This window comes from Ixodes scapularis, unplaced genomic scaffold, assembly GCF_016920785.2.
Source record: "Ixodes scapularis isolate PalLabHiFi unplaced genomic scaffold, ASM1692078v2 PGA_scaffold13__105_contigs__length_92229423, whole genome shotgun sequence".
NCBI classification, from domain to species: Eukaryota; Metazoa; Arthropoda; class Arachnida; order Ixodida; family Ixodidae; genus Ixodes; species Ixodes scapularis.
In genome coordinates this window covers 28935911-28953214 of record NW_024609839.1, presented here as the reverse complement: position 1 = coordinate 28953214, position 17304 = coordinate 28935911, and the positions used below count along the sequence as shown (strand labels likewise).

Genomic DNA, 17304 nt, shown 5'->3' with positions numbered 1-17304 from the left:
ATTCACGTCTCCGGTCTCCGCTGAAGATAAGCACCACAGAGCGGAATACGGAGAGAAAAGCCAGCAGGCGTCACAAAGGGGAGCTGCTTTTTCTAAAGCGCTTGATAGCTTACTTGCCCGTGGTACGGCTTCCAGTGGCTGGAAGTTACCAAAACAAATAAAAATAAAAGGCATGAGCGGCTCTAAAGTCTGGACACTCGTTACACTGGGTCTTCAAGCCGACGTCGGAGGCAATTATTTGTGTACAAAGCTGCTTCATCTTGGGGTGGCAGAAGAATTTTTAGGGGAGGAGCCCGCCACCCCTTGCCTCCCCTTGGCGCCGTCCCTGAGTACAGACTATACGATTCCAGTACGCAGATACGATACGCTATAACTTGTGTCATACACGACATTTGCCCGATGGAAGTGTGTAGGCTTTCTTCCGCTTCCGGTCCACTTTGGAATGCTTTTGTTGGTAGGGATAGCGACCGTCCATTTACAGCCCTGGACGAAATCGGCGGTTTTCTGAGCTACCCAAACTAAGCGAATTTTTGGAATATCCAGGCTTTAGTCTTTCCAGTTTGCTATTAATTATGTGTGAATTCAAAATAGCTGTTAAGAAAACGGTGAATGAAAGCGATGGCAAAGCTAGCATACAAATTTTCTCGTGCTCTCCAGTGGAGTGACGTCACATATGCTGTGTAAAATGCAACTCATGCAGGGAGTCTAAAGAACGTAGTAGTATTTCGCACATATTCTTTTGTTTTACTGGCATGAGCTTGACCAGCACTTATTTCGCACCATCAAACCTCTTCTAATTAGTCAGGAACAATTGCTGTACTGCCCTCAGAGTTCTCCACATTGCAACATAGGATGCCACATTTTGGGCGCTGCCAGTAGAGCAGCCTCTCCGACCAAATTTAAAACATCAATAACTTTGCTCAAAAAAATTTATTGTGACCCATAATTTGGGTTTTTATTATTATTATATTATTACTATTATTAGCTCAGATGTGTCTCTTGTTGTTCAGATGATGCATGGTTATCATTTATTATAAGCTTAGATCTGTTTTTGATGTTATTATGTATTAATATAATTAGCTCAGATGTGTCTATATTAATATGTAACCAATTTTGAGTCCAATCAGTGACTCAAAAAAGTTTCCCAGAGATGCCTTTTAAGAAGGTTATGACGTAGGTCCCAGGACGCAGCCCCCCCCTCCGCTGGCTGTCGGTCAAGGTCTCTACGGCTGTTGTGCTTCGCACATCTGATGACTCGCTGACATCACAAAAAAGTTGTGCTGTTTCGTGCCCGGCAGCATAGTCGATGTCCTCATTGAAATTGTACATGCACGCCGAAGCAAATATACAATATTCGAAAATTGGACACAATTTTTTTTATTGCGGGCAACATGAATTGCACCTTGTGTAGACAGTCCTTAAGGGGCTCATGAAATGTTTTTCTGAAATTCTGAGCTGTATGTCTGTTTGGAATACATACTTGTCCTTTATCACACAACCCACATTCATTCGTTTGATCGTCCGGATTAATTTTGGGTGACCAAACAGATAATTTCGGTTTCCCGGGGAGCTTCCCTTCCCTCTCAGTTTTACAAATATGTCACTATACATAACCAATAGGCTCCTTGCATTGACGTCACATCGTACACATTTGCACACCAAGTAAAAGGAGGAGAGGGAAGCTGCTTTTGTAAGAATTTTGAGTGACGGGTTAATCTTCTATAATCTTCTGGGAGGAGAATAGCGACGCCTGTGCAAATCCGGAAGGCACAAAGGAGGGTCCTGATAAGAGGGGAGCTCCTTCTCCCCCTCTTCTCTGGAGGGTATCGGAAATGACGTCATGTGCAAGGAGCCTATAGGGAATTTTACTTTTGTGCGCAAGATGGCGATGTAGGATAGGAACTTGATGGGCAAAGCCGCAGCGTCAGATATCGCTCCAACAGCGGCGCCATAATGATGCCGCCCGCAGAAGTCAATTCATCACATTTGATGTCTAATATCGTGCTCAGATACTTGTAAGATAGCCGACCTCATTGAACTCTTGCGTTGCCTGCAGGCGGTCAATGTTTAGGTTTCAAGCCTTACGCCTACATCGTGTGCTGTTTGCGCTACCGTATACCGCACTACAGAGGAGTGTTCGAGGAAAATGTTTGCAACCTTAATCTGTCGAGCCGCAACCCCACAGAGGGTCGTCAAATGACGAGCCACAAATATATTTTCATTTCGTCCAAAAAGTTGCCGATCCACTCGCAATAAAAAACTAAAAAACTAGAAGGCTGGAAATATAGGTGATAGGAATCGCCTATGCATACTTGACGAGCAGCATGTCAAGTCACTGCTGAGGAAGATTATATAGGAAGGACAGAAGCTTCACCTTACACGAATCTGGTTCCTGCGCTTGCGCAGGAACCAGATTTGTAAACTGGGCTTGTTTGTAAACAATGTGCTGGTCTATAGAACTACACCCGTGAAAATATCCAAAACGAATATGCTGGTGGTTGAGAGGTTGTATGCGTACCTCCCTTCTTGCTCTTGGCTTTTATGAAGTTTGGGCTCAGATCTTCTTGGGATTGTAATTTTTACGGGGGAGCTGTTAAAGGCTAGTTTCCCCAGGATCGTGTCCGTCAGCAAAGAAATGTCGACAAAACACTCTGGACAGCTACCGCCATCTATGAGCGACGTCGGCAACCGTCGCTCATAGATGGCATCTGGATGCCACCGTCACTCATAGATGGCGGTAGCTGTCCAGAGTGTTGTGTTTGCCGGTTGTCTCGTTCCCGCCGTTGCTCATAGATCGTGGCAACTTTTCCAGCCTTTCCACTCTGGCGGGCCGACTTGCGGCCGGCCATTACTTCATTTCCACCATAGTACAGCTTCGCTGGTCTTCCTCCTTCACCAGAGTGGAAAGGCTGAATGTTTTTAGAGCGCAGCTCTTAGGGGCCCGTTTCCGGCTTGAGCGGCGTCGCCGTCGGCGTCGGCGTAACCGCGCGGTGCATCATGGGAAATGTCCCATAATGCACCGCGCGAGCCCCCCACCAAGGTCACGTGACCTCGTGGGGGTCACGTGACCCCCCGTAGTCACGTGACTCCCCTGAGGTCACGTGGCCCCCTCCTCGAGGTCACGTGACCCCCGCCGATGTCGCGTGACCCCCCGATGACGTCATTGTCACTGATGACGTCACCGGCATCCACATCGTCATTGTCATCATCACTGATGACGTCACCGGCATCCACATCGTCATCGTCATCATCACTGATGACGTCACCGGCATCCACATCGTCATCGTCATCATCACTGATGACGTCACCGGCATCCACATCGTCATCGTCATCATCACTGATGACGTCACCGGCATCCATATCGTCATCGTCATCATCACTGATGACGTCACCGGCATCCGCATCGTCATCGTCATCATCACTGATGACGTCACCGGCATCCACATCGTCATCGTCATCATCACTGATGACGTCACCGGCATCCACATCGTCATCGTCATCATCACTGATGACGTCACCGGCATCCACATCGTCATCGTCATCATCACTGATGACGTCACCGACATCCGCATTGTCATCGTCATCATCACTGATGACGTCATCAGTGACGTCACTGATGTCGTCACCGGCATCCGCATCGTCATCGTCATCATCACTGATGACGTCATCAGCGACGTCACTGATGACGTCACCGACATTCGCATCGTCATCGTCATCATCACTGGTGAAGTCATCAGTGACGTCACTAATGACGTCATCGGTACCCGCATCGTCATCGTCACTGATGACGTCATCAGTGACGTCAGTGATGACATCATCGGCATTGGGGGTCACGTGACCCCCAAGGTAACGTGACCCCCCCCCTGGTTAGTTTAACCCCCCCCCCCCCAGTGCCCTTCCCTCCTCCTCCTCAAGAGCTGCGCTCTAATTCGGCGTTACAGGGAGTTGTAAGCGGCTTTCATTTTTTTTTATTGCTTCACTTTATGTTCTATAGTAATTCTAATTTAAAATCGGGTGTCACAACAGCATTCCACAATGGATGCGAGCCGCAGCAAACTGACAGAAAACCCGGATATGTTTGAAGCCGAAACTGTACCGCAATCACGTGATGCATGTGATGTAGCAGTGTCCATCTAATGCAGGAACGCCAATAATGAACTGAACGTGCTCGTCACTCCAAATTTTTTATTTGAAAATGAAGTGAAGTATAATATCTGTTAAACCTTTTTCCGTAGCTATCGCAATGTTTTGTTGCTCACGCAGTCGTGCCGCAGGGTGTCGCATGGTCGTATCAAAAGACGCGATTTTTAAACACAGTTTATTACATGCAGACGCGATATTTTGCCATAACGCTTAGTTTCTGTGGTTTAATGAATACAAGAAAACGAAAATCCGGCAGATACTTTTTCTTTTCATGACCCCTTTAACAGTCCTTTCAGGCGTGCAATCGTGAAGCTGGTCGTGCCTTTTCAGGCGAGATAGTATCATTTCCTATCCATACACATGTGGGAGCATGAACATACCAGTAGGCTTGTGTACCATACCAGCCAATGTCTGATGCTGCTCTGGACCTGGCAGTACGGTGGGGTGTTTAGACCCTATCTTCTGATCTTTGCTAAGCTTGTTATTGTTCTATTTTTGTTTCTTCGCAAAAGGTGTTCCCCCTCCGGTTTTGGCTTTGCCGTCTTCGACATGAACAAGTACAAGCTCTTGCTGAGGTTCTCGCTGGATAACCTGGACATTCTGAAAAGTGAGTCTTTTGGGGTTCTGCCTATAAATATGTTTCGTAAAATGTACAGGCGGCTATACCCGCTGGCAGGGCAAAAGTGGCAAGGTGTCTTTCAGTTGTCGCGCCTCTAGCACATGCTTTCTGCCTTTGATGACAACTTGGTTGTTTCGCGAGTTTGAAGTGTGCACGTGCACCAAAACACGACGAAAGGCAGCAAGTGCAAACTGAGGCTGGGCATATTACACCCTGCACTTCTCTTCCTGTCAGTGAGTGTGGATTGGTCATCGCTTCAAATTTCAGGACTTTATTCTGCTTCTAATCCCTGAAGCTCCCTGAAAATCGTGGGGTGTACAATTTGTACAATTGATGGATTTGGCTTTGCTGCAGCCTACCCTAGCTTTGCTGTGAAGCCAACCTCCCGGAGTGCTAAGGATATAGTTGCAGTAGAATTCATGCTTGGTTTGAAGCCTGCACAAGGCCTGTTAAATGAATCCTTTAATTCATGTCTAACTAATCTTTTAACTTTCACAGTCTACGTGTCTGACTCTAGAAACACAATAAAACTCCAAGTCCTATTTAGAACATAGTGGGTGAAATATGCCTGGGATTCGAAGCACCTCTTCTCTTTTTTGTTGGTTGCACAGTTGTAATAAGTCAAAAGACATACCTAAATGACAGAGGTGTGCAGCCATCACAGGCAGTGTTTGTTGTTGTTAAGGGATCCCTGAATGCACATGTAGTTGCGAAGATGCAAATTTTCCGCAGGTTTAAGGGTGCTAGTTGGCTGTGCATAATAAAAATCGAAAAGTGCAAAGGGCAATGACAAGATGTAGAACAAGACAGAAAAATTGATGTGTGTATGTCTATACAGCCTAAAGTTAGTCAGCCCCAATGGACGTCTGGCGTCTCAGCTGTAGATGAGCGATTTAGCCAGTGCAGTACAGCGACTAGCCTGGGGCCTCTAACGTGCACCACACAGTAGCGATACACGACTCCACGGCTGTACGATACTCATCCAGATTGAAACGGGCAGGGGTGACCACTCGGCCACCGATCCCCCAAGACAATACACGACAGGACACAGGAACAAGACAGGTCAGGAACAAGACGACACACGCTTATCATACGCTGACGTTTTACTACATTAATAGTGAAAAACAAGGAGAAAGCGATTAATATGTTAATTAAGGGGGGACATGGCCTGGGAGGATCAACTTTTGAACCATTCCTTTAGATTGACTCAAACTTTCAGGGTGAGTTGAACCTTATTAGGATTGATGACATCTAAAGTTTCAGTCTTTTAGGCTAATTCTACAACCTACTAATGCTCAAAAAGCGTCAGGAAAAAGTGACTTCAGTAGGAAATGTATTTAAAAAACATAATAATGGCAACCCTCAAAATGTTTGTTTTAATGTGAAGTAGAGTGCCCATAGTGCAAGTTAAGATAAAAATTAATTGTATAAAATTGCAAATTTAGAGAAAAGCAAGAACACCCAAAAAGTACAAAAGATTTTAACAAATTTCTGTGTTTTAAAATATTCAGTTTTTGTCATGAAGAAGTTAGCGTTTTCAGAATATGAGCACCTTAACTTGTTCCTCAGAAAATTTCAGTCCAGGACACTATTGAATGAAATCTTTACACTCTTAAATGTCAAATGATACATTTCCTCATACCACATTTCCTGCTAAAAAGTGCAACTGAGAAAAATGCATTTGGGAATTTTCAACCTTAGATTTCTTTAATTTCTATAAGTCTGAAGTAGGCCAAATTCACCTGGAGCCTTGTTAGCACCTTCCTCTTCGAGTCTTCGTTGTTCCCCTGGCAATGGCTGCCAGTTCATGTCGTTTGTAGGCAAGCTAACTTTTGTAGCAGGCATTCCTTGACAGATAAACTGGCAAGAACTAGGGTAAGAAGCAAATCATACTAAGGAAGAGCAGCAAAGCAGGAATATGATTCGAAGTAGAAGATACTGTGAAAGGGTGTTACTGAACATGGCACAATATCACCTCACCGGGCAGGACCAATCGTAAACCCTGTTTCGGGTCTCAACCAACAAGATTGCTTATACCAAACTTTTCTGGATTTTTTTCTGTTTGAATGTAAAGGGTTCTCCTGGCAATTAATACTTTTAAACTTTGAATGCTTCTACAGGCTAGATCTAAAGTTAATGGCACTTCCAATGAGGGGGAGATGCTCATGCTATGTCAAACAAGTATGAAGCAGCGCTAAATAAAAAATGCAAAAACTTGCTCCCTGCTGACTCGGAGGGCTGCCGACATGGTGAAAATAATTTATTGTGAAATAAAACATGCATGTTTATAAATAAAATTTTCTGAAACCATTCTTTGAAAGTTAATAAACATAAACATATAATTTTTGAAAAAAACAAAAACAACAAAAAAAAGACATTTTTTTCTGAAAAATTTGAATTTCGAGGCCATGATACATTAAGAGGACGGGAAGAGGTAATGCTAATTTAAAACAAATTGTGAAAGAGGAAGTTTCTGGAAATCACATGAATGTACAAGAATGCTTCATGAAACTCTTAAATAATCTTCAAGAAAAATTCCTATGAAAAGCAAAAATATCTCACAAATTGAAAAGGGTAGCAATCAAATGTGACATCCAAGTAGTACTCTCGGCCCCAGACACGCTTAAAAGGCTTTGCCTTGAAATGAACTCCCAGAAGGATCATCTGATCAATGCACGGTACAACACGCAAACAAATATGTCAGCTGCTGCGTTGGTGTCATATATGAGACGCCATTTACCTGTGGGAGAGTCTATGCGGGCCAAACTGGCAGGTGTGTTAACATCAGACTGCGAGAGCACGTCCTGCCACTCAAGTCGACACTGGCTGGACACCTAGCTGTGCACGCAAAAGACCTCAAATGCTTCCCTGTGTTTACCTAAATTAAAGCTTTCATGCGGTACCATAACTGGAGCAACAGAGAGATTTATCAGGCTCACACCATCAGAGCTAAAGGGGATGTGCGCATTAGTGCACCGTCTATAGGGCTTTCTGACAAAGAAATGAGCTACCTCAACATCGTTAAGAATTTTTTAAAGATTTTTTAATAGTTTCATGAAGCATTCATGTACTGTTCACTTTATGTGATTTTCAAAAATTTCTTTTTCACACTTTGTTTTGAGTTATTATTACTTCTTCCTGTCTTTTTTATTTAGCACATCCCTCACTTCCTCCTCATCTTTCACCCTAAGGCATTAGAACGTCAGTTGATAGTAAGTGCTTGTGCAGTCTTGTTCTACATCTTGTTCTTGTCCTTTGCACTTTTCAATTTTTATTTTAGGGGTGCTTTAGGCAAAAATGTGAGTTATGTGCATTTCAGGAGCATCAAAAGGGGTCACATGCACATTTTATTTAGCCAGTTCTACCCCTAAATTTTAGCCTCACCAAGTACTCATGTTTGCCATTGATTGGTGTGCTCCGACTCCAACACTTTAGTTTTCTCCGCTTTCCTGGGGGCCCGGGTTTTAAAGTTGAATTTGTGTTGTTGACGGTTGTTGTTACGTGAAGGGCTAAACTTTCTACTCTGTTTGTAGTTTGGTTTCTATGCTGAACACTGCATGACACAGTTAATGGAATGGCGACGCGGCACTTTTTTTCACATTTTTCCGGACAGAGTATTGATGGGCCATCAATCCACACTGAATCAATGCTTTGGCCATTGGCGCAGCCAGAAATTTTTTCTTTTTTTTTTTTTTCGGGGAGAGGGGGGGGGGCAGTTAAGGTGGTTGGGACGTCTATGATTGGGGGGGTAAAGGGGGGAGGGGGGTTCAAAACGCATGTGTATACCGTAAAATACCACGCATCCGCTCATTCCACATTAAGCGCCCATATACAAATTTCTAAGATGCGAGAAAATATGCAGAGTACATTTATATGTAAAATTGATGACTGGACAAGCGCCCATCCCCAATTTTTTTCGCGATAATCTCAAAATTTTGAGTGGGTGCTTGCCAGGTATTTTACGGTAATATAGGGTCGGTTGTATTTTATGGGGTGCTAAAGCCTCATATGCCTCCCCCCTGGCTACACCACTGGCCTTGGCTAAGGACTATCTATCCCGGCCACTATACTCCGTTTTATACTTCATACACAACACTGTCAAACCTACTGGCGCGAGCGCGTGGCTTCATCTATAGTTTAGTTTGCGGTATAACGCGTGCAAATGATCAACGAGATGAAGCCCCATGCTCGCGCCTGCAGCTTTGGTAGCATTGTACACTAAGTATGAAGCAGAGTATAGTAGTAGGGCAGTCCTTTGCTTGTAAGAAAGCAACAGGAAAAACTGATGATTGTTTGTTCGTGCTTACGGGGTCATACTCAATATGCATACTGGCTGTGTCATGCGTGAGTTTAGAGAGCCCAGCTTAGGTTGATTCAAACAACCCAACAGTTTTATATTTCATGCCCTGCCTAGACACCCGCTTCATGGCTTCTATTTCAGTCGTGCTCTCTACTCGGATTTTGCATGCACATTCTCGATATCATGAAGCAAGCCTGACACGGCTTCACAATTGTGTTAGTTATTTCAGTACAATACATATTCCTCTTCTACCACGAAGAGAGGCTCTCAGTCTTCTCTACTAAACCACGGAGTCCTAAAATGTTGCAACGTGATACTTACATATGCCAAACCATGCCTACGTAGACCAGATGTCCGTGCCTTTGTTATTTCTGCGTTATTGCGTGTCGACAAGAAGTTTATTACCACTGCGTCTTATATATCTTCGATACATCTCTCTCCTCCACGTCCCCTGTTTCCTCCAGCTGCTGACGTTGGGCTGAAGAGAGCCATACGAGAAGCCGAGAACTTGGAAGAGGACGTTTCGCTCATCAGCCAGATATCGGAGCTTGTCTCGCGCCTCAACTGTCCTCACCAGGTAAGCAGAGTGAACAAAAGCATTCTGCATCGACTCGTATGTGAGAGGCGTCGACGCACATGTACGGCCATGGACAGACCCAAAGAAGCCGTAGGAGCGTGCGACATCTTGCACTATAGTCGATGGCAGAAGAGAGCAGCAGGGTGGAGTTTCAGCTGCCCCGCCTTTAGCATGAGCTTCCTACAGCTCCGAGCGTGCACATGCAGCCAAAGCACAGCGAAACAATTGCTTTATGAGTGGAATTTGCCGTTCCCACCAACTGAAAAGGGAAAATTTAAGAAAAGTGTGTGGCTCTTGTTTATTGCGGCTCGTCACTTAGAATGATTTTTTTTATGGCACCTTGAATATATATCCATCCGACGTCCCACCCCTGCATAGACTCTTTTCAAAAGTATACACACCGTCTAGTAGCTGCTGGCAAATGATTAAAATCCAGCATTGTTTGGGCACATACGCTGAGCATCTATTGGGCACAAGGGCTGTGGCAGCGTTCAGCATGAACTCAGCTCAGCTTGGATCGAAAACGAGTGCTATATCAGCGTTTGGCGAGAACTCGAGTCCAATCACACACTTTGTGCCCAAGAAATGGTGGCCATCAACATTGCTTGTGGGGTCCGGAAAATTATCTATTTTTTACGGCACTGGGCTCAGTTGTCCTGCTGATAGGTGGATGTTGATAGTCGCTGATTTTGCAACTGGCTGATGCTTGCATAGAGCAATTCCTTTCTCTGTCGACATCACACGCACTTGCAATTTGAGACTGCATGCACCTATGGCTTTGTTGGGTTTGTCCATGCCCATACTTGCATAGTACACATTTTAGTGGCTGAGTAACGTTTATTGGAAGAACAAAATGGCTTTGAATTAAGACGAAAGCATTTAATTTGTGGAGCAAACTTAATTTAAGTTGGCCCTCTGTATGAGAATAAACTATCCTATCAACTCTTCATCTCTCTGTGATGCAAGGAAAGTAAATGCTGGTCTTTCCTTTCTGTTGTACATGTTGTGGTAGGCATTTGCTACTGTCCAAGCCATAATTTGAATGTTTTTTCTTTTCTCTAACAACAGACTGCAGTTCTTGATCTTGGTCAAAACGATTGAGTATTGTATGTGTCGTTAGAGTATCCACAAGCTGGTAGTGTCTCGCTAGCTATCGCTGGTAGTCTGATGCGACTTAATGTGCTGTAGTACATTAGTGGTTCTGTGCATTTCAATATCAAGAAACACTTATTAATGGCGGAGGAACCCTTTCTGATCTTGGCATTAATACGGTAAAACAGTGCAGAAGCCTACAGGCCGTGTAAACAATAATTTGCATAGTAGTACTAGGGAGTGAATGATGGGGAAGGGTGTTGTAACAGACAGTGCCATGCACCCGGGGTGGCCGCCAGGGTACACCACGTTGAGCGCCTATTATGGTTGCGCACTCATTGAGGGATGCATTCAATTGCGGGCCAAGCTGACCCGATGTTGTCCTAATAAACATGTTTGTTGAACTAGTGACAATCGGCTCAATGTTTTGCATCAGTAGGTGGGATCAGGTCTTCTAAAATAGTACTTAAACTTAGAAAACACTTTACATAGCCCAGTTAAAAGTTCCCATTAGGTTCCATTTGGAACTTTCCCATTGGTACCAGTTATGTTTTTGGACAACCAGTTCGTTACTGCCAATGGGAACCAATGGGATCTGATCAGAACCATTTGAAGCCCATTCAGGTTCCAACTGGAGAAGTAATTCTGATTGGTAAAACCCATTGGCCAGTGGGCTTCCAGTTGAAACCCACTAAAACCAATTGGCTCCTATTAAAACCAGTTGGAATTCCAATTGGGTCTAATGGCAAATTGTAGCTGGGAGGGGCGGAGACGGTTGATGAAGTTTGGAACCTCGGGGAACCTCTTAGGGTAGTCTGGGGAATCCCGGGGCTTTTAGGAACCCAGTTCTGAGAACCCATGCTGTAGGTGCATGCAAAGAAAGAAACCACTTTTTCTCCTTGTTGTATTTAAATTTCTGCAGGCTTTGGATGACACTGTTAGGGACATGATGACTTCGCTGAACAAGCAGCTGGCTGAACGACAGAGTTACGACCTGCAGCTGCTGAACCTCCAACTTACTGTTACCACTCAGTGAGTACCAGTTAAATACGGTTCTTTTGTGCCACACCTAGTGCAGTCCTCGCCAGCAGCATCCCGTGGTTTGATGACAGGATGTCTGCGAAGAGGTGGGTTGACTCTCTTAAGAGAGGGGACATTCTTTGATATACAGTCGACTCTCATTAATTCAGACTCTTAATTCAAACTTGTGGATAATTCAAACTAACATGCGGTCCCATCCTATGCGTCTCTATGGGAGGAAACTCCTGGTAATTCAAACTTTGCTTTATTCAAACAAATTTTCGATCTTCCTTGAGTTTGAATTAACGAGATTCGACTGTAGTTGGAAGATTGAGGTGTTTAAAGGCCAATGCATTTGAATCTTTAGCTTTTGCAAAAGCTAAGAATATCTTCTTAGCTTTTGCCTGTCTCCAAAGGTAGCAAGGGTGGCAAAGGAAAAAAAAAGAAGGACTAAGAGAGAGGAGTATCGTATTTTTCCGATTACAAGTCGCACTCTTGTATAAGTCACACTTTCGTATATAAAGCCGTTTTTGCAGAAAAGTTAGTATATGTGTTGAACCTTAGTATAAGTCGCATCTGTCTGCATGGTTGACGCGATGAATTTTTTTGTTTTACGTGCGTGCGGTGTCGCGAAATCAGAGTTTTGCACAATCGGCTCGTTCACCCGTATCATTTAATGCGCAACAACTTTGATGTTTCGGCTCCCTAAAAATGCCCTTAGCACGGCGCTGTCTGGAGGGGGCGATCAAGTCTTTTGCAGCAAAAGGTTGTGAAACGTGAAAAATGAGAAGGTGATTGCCTTTATTTGAGCTTACACATGCTGAGCGAAGGAAAATTTAACATGCCAGACACTCGTGAATGAAGCTTCGAACCACTAGGCCTTGCCTAGGCCATGTCATGGAGATGGCACGAGCACCATTGCACATGCAGATAGATAAATCTTGACACACTTCTTTTGGTACCGCTAAGATCAGTTAGCTGCAATCCTTCGTTTTACATGTAGCAACATGGCTGGAGCATGGCAGAGTAAAACTGCTCACCAAATGGAAACTAAGAAAGACACGAGAAACTTTTTGCAGTGCGTGTATATACCAACGCGCTCTAAGATCAGCTCGCCCTGGTACTTCAGGCGGAGGATATCTTGGGTACTTAATCTGTGCTCTAATTAAAGTGATTTTCTCTCTCTACCTTTCAGTGTTACTGGACTGAAGCAGACGAATATGGAATTATGGCTGAATAGGCAATGTCAATCACATGCTGTGAAAGCTTTATTCTCTCTTTCTTGCCTATTCACATTGAGCTGCTTCGGGGAAACTTAAAAATTTCTCGCTCTTTGAGCCAGTTATAAAAAGTGTAGAGAGTGCGGCAACAACAGTGGCTCGTGGAAGGGGCAACATCACGTATTGGTACATGCCGGTAGTTATGGTGCTCTATGAAACATCGCACACGGCGCATTAAAAATAACGTCACACCGAGAAATTAAAAAAAAAAAAAGAAAATGCATATATAAGTTGCATTGTTATAAGACACACCACGAAAAATGTTTGAAAAAAAAACGTGACTTATACACCAGAAAATATGGTATGCTTTTCACCCGTAGAGAAGCAAATCAAACTGTCGAAAAAAGAGGAGTAAAGGGGAAAAGTCATTTTATTAATTTCATCAATATGATTTTACGATCTCTTTATGCATGCCGTATGCACTTTTCAAGTGAGATAGGTTTGCAAACCCGTGGTCCTCTTGGTCTGCTAACCCCCCAGATTGTCCGAGTTAATTTTTAGTCCTTTGCTGGGGTGTTGCCAGATACCCTTGGTTGGTTAGGCACGTAATTACCCTCCAAACTGAGTTTTTTTTTGGTTTTGCTTGCTCATAATTGGGCAGTAATTAAAAGAGCAATGCCGCATAATTTTGCGGTGCCTTTACCGCATCAAGTAAATGAACTGTAGTATACTGATATTTTTATTTTAACTGCCTTTTTGTACGATTGAAAAGCTATTTGGTAATTTTGGAAAGACAATAAAAGAAAAAACAAGAAAAACTTATTTTGTTTTTTACAATTTCCCGCCTGACTGGAATACCCATCGTAAGGGCACACCTTTTCTGTCTCAAATGAAATGTGTTTTCTGCAGGGAAGGGGTGGAGAGCTTGACGATCATCTTTCCCTCAACGGAGAAACGCTCCTCCTGGGAGCTGGCTTTCAACGAGGCCAAGCAAAAATTGGGTATGCAGCGCTAGTTCGTAAACAACCTAATTCGGAGCCACCAGTGTCCCTCGTACTATGTATATCATACTTTAACACTTTTGTTGAAGTCAGCACTGAGTTAGACGATTGGTCGTCATCGTTGCGGCACTCATGAGCTCCCTACTGACATTCCCACTGCTGTCCTTGCCAACTCTCCTTTGTCGCCATAGGCTATAGTCTTGCGCACGTCACTGAAAAGAAGTAATTCATTGCAATTCACGTGAGAGCCAAGAATGTCAAAGGATGGCATTTTGAGACATTAGCCGCGTTTACACGAATGCAACTTCAACGCATTGACTCCAATCGTCCTTCAAATGAAGCCGATGCGGCAACGTTTACATGAATGCGCACCAAGCCCTACGGGAAGCTGGCACCACGCCGCGTCAAAGCTGAGAGTTAAAGCTGCGTTTCCGGCACCGGCTGCACCATGTGACCGCATTTTCCGGTGCATCCCACGTGAAGGCTTTTCAACGCTTTCGGAAACCGTAAAGATTGTGCTCGATGCCTTCGATGCTGTGCAAGAAGTTACGAGATGGAAGAAATATCAAAACCCAAGCGTTATGGGCTCTGGGTCCGGCCGCTGGGCCACTCTGGATCGGAGGCGACGTGCATGCTCACGGCCTGGCGAGCGAGATCGTTTCCACCCGCTCTGAGGATGTCACTGCGCTTCGCTTTGCCAAATCTTGCCAACCGCAACCGGACCCGGAGGCCGAAAGGCCCCATCGCAGCCAGGAATGGCACCGAGGTAGGAGCTTCTCGTTCTGCCCTACCATGCAGTGCTTGGAGCTCTTGACGTTGTTTGTGCTTGCACTGAAGCCTCTAGGCACTCCCTCAGTCGTGCAAGTCGTATTTCGCGAAGCTTGGATGGGGGCCGCCCTCTCCGAGCAGCTTTGTGATATACCGCTGATTTAGTGTGGCAATAAATGCACTCGTTTCTTCTCGGGAAAAAAACTGGGGGCGACCATACGAGACCGCTTTGCGCTGCCGTCGACAAGGTTGGCCGCCGCCATGTTCTTAGCTGTTCTTCCGCAGCGAGCGCCTTCCCATAATCCTTCCCATTCCAAAAAGTGATGCGACCTTCATTTACATGAGTTGAGTGATTGCGTATTCTCCGTCTTCATCCACCTCTGTCTAGCGACTTGAATGCTATGCGCTTCCGTAGCGTATTACGTCATTTACATGACTGCATTGAATGCAACAACTGGATTCAATGTGACTAAGTCGCATTCATGTAAAGGCGGCTATTGAATATTATGGCTCTTTCAGTCTTGAGCCTGAGCATCAAGTGCTTGTTTCACCAGTTTCAAATGTGGCATAACCTGTGGTGCGCATTCTTGCGAGAAGACCGATTTCTCTCGAGGTGTGTCGTCGGCAATGGCTGAAAGTGCCGCCCTCCGCCTTGCAGCGCTCTCGACGGATCGCCGCCCTCCGCCGGAGTTCCTCCACCCGGTGCCCATCCGCAAGACGCGCGCTGGCCTCCAGTTCACGTGCGCTGTGGCCACACTGGGGCTGAATGCGCACGGCCTGCGAGACGTATGGGTCTGCAACAGCGACGGCTACGTGGGGCAGGTGTGCGTGCTCAGTCTGCAGCCAGAACCGACTGTCATGTCCTGCAACGGCGTCTGCAATGCACGCATCCTCTGCATCGCCTCCATCCCTGCGGCGAGCCCAGTGTGAGTGTCTGCCCCCCCTCAGTCCTTCCTCGGTCTGCATGCAGTTTACTATAATAATTAGAATAATAATAATAATTATTATAATTTTAGTCAACATAAACAATTATGCAAGATACAGACATAGGTTTGTCCAAGCCAATGGAGACTTGACGGACAGGACCCGGTAGTCGAGCGGCAAGCTTGATAGCATCAACACAGATAACCAATACACTTCAGAAGGAAAAGAATGTGCAACAGAACAGAAAGTAGAAAAACAAGCACGGTATTAATGCGGACTCAGAATGACAAATTGGTCAATAAATTCTTCAACTTTCTCTTAGTAGAAACTTCACCAAAGAAACAATCGGGAAGTTTAGTAAATATCCCAATTGTATAGTGCTAGCTGCAGTAGTAGTACCGGTAGTAGTGGTAGTGGTAGTACTAGTAGCAATAGCGGTAGTGATAGTGATAGTGCTGGTAACCATAGTAGAAGTTGTAGCTGTAGTGAAAGCTTCTAGCAGCAGTAGTATAGTGGAGGTGGTAATGCATAGTAGCAGTACTAGTGGCAGTAGTAGTAGTGCTGGTTGTAGAAGTGGTATGGTGCTACTAGCTGTACCAGCTACTAGTTGTAATGGTGGATAGTAGTAGCTATAGTGTAGTAGGAGCAGAAGTAGTAGCTATAGTGTAGTAAAAGTAGTGGATGCATGGTGGTAATAGAAGCAGTACCGGTAGCAGGAGTAGTATATACTGTTGGTATTAAGTATTAGTAGTAGTGTTAATAGCAGAAATTGTAGTTGTTAGTGGTAGTGCTGGTAGTAGTAGTACTTGTAGTAGTAGTAAAAATAGTAAATAGTAGCAATAGTGTAGTTGTTGTGATAATAACAAAAAATGCAACAATAATTCAAATTTTTATAATAAGAGGAAATTGTTTTTTATTATTTTATTTTTTGAGTGTACACGTTGAGGTCAAAAGAGCAGCAACACAAAACACACTGGGCACGTTAAGTTAGTGAGCTCCAGACTCCGGACATCTGTGCTCGAGCGTGCGGGTTTTGAGTGCACCTAACAACCACACTTTTTTTCGTACAAAGGCGCCATCTGATGCCTATTTTTAATGTTTCTGGTTCTGGCTTTCCGGCGCGCGCTTAAACATGGCTCTCGTCACGTCGAAACTTGTTGAGTGTTTGTTCGACAACTACTTCGATTAAATAAGTGCGCGGAGACGGCGGCAACAGCAAGAACTTGCCTTTGTGCTGTGCGCTGTTGGCGCGGCGATCAAAGGTACTCTGAACTTTCTTCTGAATTTCCAAAAGCCCTAAAGAATAACACCTGAATGACAGAATTCATCGGCTCGCCTGATCCTGAAATTGTGTGTAATAAGGCACACGAAGAACTTCGACAAGCATTTGGAGGAAGTACACATACCTGTCTACACCAGCTTTGTTTTTTTTTGTTTTTTTTTCCCATGATGACAAAGTCATTGCTTTGTGAGCTTGACAAGTGTCGCCATCTACTGTTGCATAGTACAAATATTTATACTTCACCTGTCATACATTTTGAAAAATAAATCATTGTTTTATTCAACATGGCGCAGTCGACCCAGCGAGCCTTTGTTCGTCGCGAAATAATTCGGCAAAAACTGCAGAAAAATGTAAAGCA

At 44.5% G+C, this 17304-nt stretch overlaps 1 protein-coding gene across 1 annotated transcript in view; it reads left to right on the top strand.

Annotated features, from left to right (window-relative positions):
* LOC8050887 (rho guanine nucleotide exchange factor 17) overlaps window positions 1-17304 on the top strand; it is a 206965-nt gene that overhangs the window by 159196 nt on the left and 30465 nt on the right. Inside the window, exons 9-13 of the mRNA XM_029970838.4 lie at window positions 4656-4750; window positions 9527-9639; window positions 11654-11763; window positions 13881-13972; window positions 15399-15666. Of these exons, the coding sequence (XP_029826698.3) occupies window positions 4656-4750; window positions 9527-9639; window positions 11654-11763; window positions 13881-13972; window positions 15399-15666 (678 nt within the window). The remainder of the gene's footprint in view (window positions 1-4655; window positions 4751-9526; window positions 9640-11653; window positions 11764-13880; window positions 13973-15398; window positions 15667-17304) is intronic.